Source organism: Procambarus clarkii, chromosome 8, assembly GCF_040958095.1.
Source record: "Procambarus clarkii isolate CNS0578487 chromosome 8, FALCON_Pclarkii_2.0, whole genome shotgun sequence".
In the NCBI taxonomy this organism is placed as follows: domain Eukaryota; kingdom Metazoa; phylum Arthropoda; class Malacostraca; order Decapoda; family Cambaridae; genus Procambarus; species Procambarus clarkii.
The window spans coordinates 5790906-5798118 of NC_091157.1; the positions used below are offsets into that span (position 1 = coordinate 5790906).

Below are 7213 nucleotides of genomic sequence, written 5' to 3' on the forward strand. Positions count from 1 at the left end.
ACTGAAGACTTTTCTCTCTCACACACACAAGCATATCCCTCCCCCCAATAGCACCAGGCAGACAAAGTGTCGTGTAATTACACCTCCGGCATGCAGGACGAAGCAATAAAAGTAGCGAGACAATATTCTCCCCGTTACTTTTTTTGGGTTGTAAAGGCTTTGAAAATGGTGACTCTTTTCGACTTTTTTTGCTTTCCACAGTGACCGCTTTCAAAGACTTTTTTTATATTTTTTTTGCTATTTTCAGTGACCTTTTTTTTTTTTGGTTCATTATATTTCATCTGGATAACACGTCATATTTTATCATGAATATATTCATTAAATAATATATATTATATATTTCAGTTGCATATATGCCTGGGGACCATTCAGGCTTGTTCGCATTATATGATATATAATGAATATTATATTAATTATATTGGCAATATTGCCAATGAAAATACTGCATAATTGACTCGTTATATGGAAGTGGTCGTCTAATTAGACAGGGAATGCCTTACAAGGTGACAAACATATTTTACACAAGTGATAATTATATATCAGCTGATGTTTAGGACAGATGTCTGTCAAAGGAGCAGACACGGGAGCAGACACTTGAGCAGACACTTAAGCAGACACGAGAGCAGACACTTGAGCAGACACGGAAGCAGTCACTTGAGCAGACACGGGAGCAGACACTTGAGTAGACACGGGAGCAGACACTTGAGCAGACACGGGAGCAGACACTTGAGCAGACACGAGAGCAGACACTTGAGCAGACACGGGAGCAGACACCTGAGGAGACACTTGAGCAGACACGGGAGCAAACACGGGAGCAGATACTTGAGCAGACACGGGAGCAGACACTTGAGCAGACACTTGAGCAGACACTTGAGCAGACACTTGAGCAGACACGGGAGCAGACACTTCAGCAGACACTTCAGCAGACACTTCAGCAGACACGGGAGCAGACACCTGAGGAGACACTTGAGCAGACACGGGAGCAAACACGGGAGCAGACACGGGAGCAGATACTTGAGCAGACACGGGAGCAGACACTTGAGCAGACACTTGAGCAGACACTTGAGCAGACACTTGAGCAAACACTTGAGCAGACACTTGAGCAGACACGGGAGCAGACACTTGAGCAGACACGGGAGCAGACACTTAAGCAGACACTTGAGCAGACACTTGAGCAGACACGGAAGCAGTCACTTGAGCAGACACTTGAGCAGACACGGGAGCAGACACTTGAGCAGACACGAGAGCAGATACTTGAGTAGACACGGGAGCAAACACTTGAGCAGACACTTGAGCAAACACGAGAGCAGACACTTGAGCAGACACTTGAGCAGACACTTGAGCAGACACTTCACCAGACATTTCAGCAGACACGGAAGCAGATATAGAAACACCTGACCACAAACCAACACGCCGATATCACACCCGGATTGATAGCCCATTCATCATTGCAGAAGACAATTTCAATCCATTCAATATTAGCCAATGAGAGGCGGGCATCGCGAGGGCCCGGATAGCCACACCCGACCTCATGGTATCCGGAAATTACCTCACGAAATAGCCGGATATATTCCTTGGCCTTTTAACGTAGAGTTCCCGCCAGGTGTTGAGTTCTTTCGGTGAGTTAGAGGTCCAAGGAGAGACTGAATGGTGTTTAGTAGAGATCTTTGTCACTAAGAGACAATGTGTCTGTCTGTCTGTCTGTCTGTCTGTCTGTCTGTCTGTCTGTCTGTCTGTCTGTCTGTCTGTCTGTCTAAGGCGGCGAGATGGTTTCGGTTAGTCTAACGTGACAAGGGAACCCTCCGGTCAGCAGTGAACATGATATATGTATTCACGAGAACACATATTGTTCTGTGTGATATATAGTTATTTCTCGACGTGTTCAACAGAGTAAACAAGTGCTCGATAACATGTTCAACAGTGAACAAGTCCTCGACAACATGTTCAACAGTGAGCAAGACCTCGACAACATGTTCAACAGTGAACAAGACCTCGACAACATGTTCAACAGAGTGAACAAGACCTCAACAACATGTTCAACAGTGAACAAGACCTCGACAACATGTTCAACAGCGAACAACACCTCGACAACATGTTCAACAGTGAACAAGACCTCAACAACATGTTCAACAGTGAACAAGACCTCGACAACATGTTCAACAGTGAACAAGACCTCAACATGTTCAACAGTGAACAAGACCTGATAACATGTTCAACAACATGAACAAGTCATCGAGCGCCTGTTCAATACAGTAAACAAGTTCACCAAAGAAAAAGCAATCATGAAAAAATACATTTCTTAGGAAACTTCCTAAGAAATGTACGAGAAAGAAGCCCCACTGAATTACAGTGAGCCCCTCTGAAGTACAGTGAGCCCCTCTGAATTACAGTGAGCCCCTCTGAACTACAGTGAGCCCCTCTGAAGTACAGTGAGCCCCTCTGAAGTACAGTGAGCCCCTCTGAAGTACAGTGAGCCCCTCTGAAGTACAGTGAGCCCCACTGAATTACAGTGAGCCCCTCTGAAGTACAGTGAGCCCCTCTGAATTACAGTGAGCCCCTCTGAACTACAGTGAGCCCCTCTGAAGTACAGTGAGCCCCTCTGAACTACAGTGAGCCCCTCTGAACTACAGTGAGCCCCTCTGAACTACAGTGAGCCCCTCTGAAGTACAGTGAGCCCCTCTGAAGTACAGTGAGCCCCTCTGAAGTACAGTGAGCCCCTCTGAAGTACAGTGAACCCCTCTGAAGTACAGTGAGCCCCTCTGAAGTACAGTGAGCCCCTCTGAAGTACAGTGAGCCCCTCTGAAGTACAGTGAGCCCCTACTCGGCTAATGGGCTGTACATCTGCTCTTCCATACAAACTATCATTAAAACACAAACACACACACACACACACACACATTGTAGATATGATAGAGCCCAATAGGCTCAGGAACCTGTACACCTGTTGATTGACGGTTGAGAGGCGGGACCAAAGAGCCAGAGCTCAACCCCCGCAAGCACAACTAGGTGAGTACAACTAGGTGAGTACACACACACACACACACACACACACACACACACACACACACACACACACACACACACACACACACACCCGTGAAAAGGTGACACCCCTAGGGTCAACACTTGCAGCAGAGGAGCTCCAGCATATTTCAACAATCCTAAGTATTGTAGTACAGGTTGATGGTAGTGAGTGGTGTCCCAGAGAACATAAAGGTATAGTGCTCTTGAAAAATAGGTGAGATAACAGGAAAGTGCTAAGGGAAGTGAAAAATCGGATGAGAAAAAGTTGCCCTAGTGTTTACAGTGCAGAGAAGAACATTCAAGATGGCCACTGGCAAGAGGAAAAACAAAACAGAGCTTGATTTTGAGGGATTCAATGAAGAAAGCATTGATATTAGTAGTCTACATAACAAGTTGGTAAATTTAGATACTATAGTGAACTCTCATGTAGAAATAATTAGTAAATTGAAAGAAAGTAATGACCATTTGAATAGCAAAGTTTTATGTCTTGAGGGTTTAGTGAAAGACTTGCGCAAGGATAAGAATCAATTGGAAACAAATTGCAAAGCCATGGAAGAAGAAAATAAACTCTTAAAAATAGCTTTGGAAGAAGTTAAAGTAAATTTAAACATAAATGACTACAATAGGTTAGGCAAGGAAATTCAACAGGAGAAACAGCTTTTGTCAGCACAGATGGAGGAAGTTACACAGGGAATAGAACAGTGCAAGAAAGATATGCAACTCACTTATGCACAAGTGGCCAAGGAGAAGGAAAAAATAGAAGAAGCAGTAAAGGAAGTCAAACACTGCAGCAACCAAGATAAAACAAACATTAGGCTAGAAGTGAGGAAAGAATTGGCATCTAACCCGAAGTTGGTGCAAAACACAGTTGATCGGAGTAAGTCCCTGATCATTTTTGGCTGCAAAGAAAAGGCGATAACATCTAGGTCAGAAAGAGCTGTAGAAGAAGCTAAAGTAGTAGATAAAATTGTTGGCCTCGTGGAAGGTCTTACAAACAGAGAGAATGTGTGCGACTACAGGAGAATAGGCAGGTACGTAAAAGGGAAAGATCGACCTTTGAGGATCACCCTAAACGGTGCCAAACAGATGGAAGAAGTACTAAGGAATGCTAGAAAATTGCAAAGGGATGAGGATGGGAAAGAGTGGTCATTAAGACGAGATCTTTCAAAAGAAGATAGAGAGAAGCTGAAACTGAACCTCGCCGAGGCAAAACATTTAAATGAGAGCAGGAATGAAGAAGAAATAAATTCTTTTTTCTACAAAGTGATAGGGGTAGGCAAACCAGTAAAGTGGTACATAAAGGCAAACCAACAAAATCAATAGAGAGAGGGGGAGTGAAGAATAAGGAGAGGGGGAACAAGTTCCTGAAGATTGCATACACCAACATAGATGGAGTGAGATCGAAGATACTGGAGTTAAGTGATGTAATACAGCTGCAGACACCAGACATTGTTGCACTCACGGAGACAAAACTTGAAGATGTAATTTTAAATGAGGTCATATTCCCAAGGGGGCTACTCAATTTGGAGACGGGACAGAAAAATTAGGAAAGGCGGTGGCGTTGCTGTGCTGGTAAAAGAACACCTAAAGGTGAAGGAAATAATGACTGCCAATCCACAAGAAGTTGACATAATAGCACTAGAGATCTGCTATGAGGATGATAAACTAATGATGATAAATGCATATAGTCCACCGCCAAGCAGCACATGGTCAAAGGAGGAGCTAGATAGTAAACGTGAAGGTCTTATAACAATAATGAGAGAGATTATAGCGAGAGCGGATAACGATAGATCACGACTGTTGATAGTCGGTGACTTCAACTTGAAATCCATAGACTGGGAAGCATATGAAGCTAAAACAGAAGATTTTTGGACCTGTAAATTTGTAGACCTCATCCTGGAAACATTCTTGTATCAACATGTTAAACAAGCTACGAGGATGAGGGAAGGGGACGTTCCCTCCATGCTAGATTTGATATTTACCAGGAAGGAGGAAGAGATATTTGACATTCAGTACCTTCCTCCCTTGGGTAAAAGTGACCATGTCTTTTTGGGAATAAAGTATGCAATGCGTTATAAGCTGGAAGAAAATAAGGAGGTTGAAGCAGTTGAAAAACCAGACTTCAGGAGAGGACATTATGGTGACCTTAGAAATTTTTTTAGTGAGTATAATTGGACAGACTTGATGCTAGGCAAGGAAGTGAATGAGATGTATGGCAAGTTTTGTGAAATATATGATAAAGGCACAAAAAAATTTATACCAAAACAGAGATGCAGAACTAGGAAACAGGATTGGTTCAATAGAAATTGCGAGAGGGCTAGAGACCGAAAGACACAAAAATGGAATCAATACAGGAAGAGGCCGAACCCCCAAACATACCAGCGATACAAAGATGCGAGAAACAACTACACGGCAGTGAGGAGAGAGGCAGAAAGAAATTTTGAAAAAGGGATTGCGGACAAATGTAAAACAGAACCAGGTCTATTCTATAAATTCATAAACAACAAATTGCAGGTAAAGGATAATATTCAGAGGTTGAAAATGGGAAATAGATTCACGGAAGATGAAAAGGAAATGTGTGAAACACTAAACGAAAAGTTCCAAAGTGTGTTTGTACAAAATGAAATCTTTAGGGAACCAGATACAATAAGAATTCCAGAGAACAACATAGAACACATAGAGGTGTCTAGAGACGAAGTGGAAAAAATGCTCAAGGAGCTCGGTAAGAACAAAGCAGCTGGCCCAGATGGCGTTTCACCATGGGTTCTGAGAGAATGTGCATCTGAGCTCAGCATTCCACTTCACCTGATCTTTCAGGCATCCCTGTGTACAGGAATCGTAGCAGACGGGTGGAAACAGGCTAACATAGTTCCAATCTACAAAAGTGGCAGCAGGGAAGACCCCCTCAATTATAGACCTGTATCATTAACAAGTGTAATAGTGAAAGTATTGGAAAAACTAATCAAAACTAAATGGGTAGAACACCTAGAGAGAAATGATATAATATCAGACAGACAGTATGGTTTTCGATCTGGAAGATCCTGTGTATCGAATTTACTCAGTTTCTATGATCGAGCCACAGAGATATTACAGGAAAGAGATGGTTGGGTTGACTGCATCTATCTGGACCTAAAAAAGGCTTTCGACAGAGTTCCACATAAGAGGTTGTTCTGGAAACTGGAAAATATTGGAGGGGTGACAGGTAAGCTTCTATCATGGATGAAAAATTTTCTGACTGATAGAAAAATGAGGGCAGTAATCAGAGGCAATGTATCAGAATGGAGAAATGTCACAAGTGGAGTACCACAGGGTTCAGTTCTTGCACCAGTGATGTTTATTGTGTACATAAATGATCTACCAGTTGGTATACAGAATTATATGAACATGTTTGCTGATGATGCTAAGATAATAGGAAGGATAAGAAATTTAGATGACTGTCATGCCCTTCAAAAAGACCTGGACAAAATAAGTATATGGAGCACCACTTGGCAAATGGAATTTAATGTTAATAAATGTCATGTTATGGAATGTGGAATAGGAGAACATAGACCCCACACAACCTATATATTATGTGAGAAATCTTTAAAGAATTCTGATAAAGAAAGAGATCTAGGAGTGGTTCTAGATAGAAAACTATCACCTGAGGACCACATAAAGAATATTGTGCAAGGAGCCTATGCTATGCTTTCTAACTTCAGAATTGCATTTAAATACATGGATGGCGATATACTAAAGAAATTGTTCATGACTTTTGTTAGGCCAAAGCTAGAATATGCAGCTGTTGTGTGGTGCCCATATCTTAAGAAGCACATCAACAAACTGGAAAAGGTGCAAAGACATGCTACTAAGTGGCTCCCAGAACTGAAGGGCAAGAGCTACGAGGAGAGGTTAGAAGCATTAAATATGCCAAAACTAGAAGACAGAAGAAAAAGAGGTGATATGATCACTACATACAAAATAGTAACAGGAATTGACAAAATCGACAGGGAAGACTTCCTGAGACCTGGAACTTCAAGAACAAGAGGTCATAGATTTAAACTAGCTAAACACAGATGCCGAAGAAATATAAGAAAATTCACCTTCGCAAATAGAGTGGTAGACGGTTGGAACAAGTTAAGTGAGAAGGTGGTGGAGGCCAAGACCGTCAGTAGTTTCAAAGCGTTATATGACAAAGAGTGCTGGGAAGACG

General features: G+C 42.4%; 1 protein-coding gene across 1 annotated transcript; it reads right to left on the reverse strand.

The window, feature by feature from the left end:
- Positions 1-606: 606 nt before the first annotated feature.
- LOC138359481 (streptococcal hemagglutinin-like) lies at positions 607-1362 on the reverse strand. Its single transcript, XM_069318739.1, has 2 exons — positions 1195-1362; positions 607-954 (listed from the first exon to the last, which is right to left on the reverse strand). The coding sequence occupies exons 1-2, from the start codon at positions 1360-1362 to the stop codon at positions 607-609; spliced, it is 516 nt and encodes a 171-aa protein (XP_069174840.1).
- Between the last annotated feature and the right edge of the window lie 5851 nt (positions 1363-7213).

Excerpts from the sequence above, each read along its gene's own strand:
- LOC138359481 (XM_069318739.1), bottom strand. The coding sequence starts at position 1,362 with ATGTCTGGTGAAGTGTCTGCTCAAGTGTCTGCTCAAGTGTCTGCTCAA. Across the intron at positions 955-1,194 it reads CTGCTCAAGTGTCTGCTCAA|GTGTCTGCTCCCGTGTCTGC; the intron begins GTGACTGCTTCC and ends GTGTCTCCTCAG.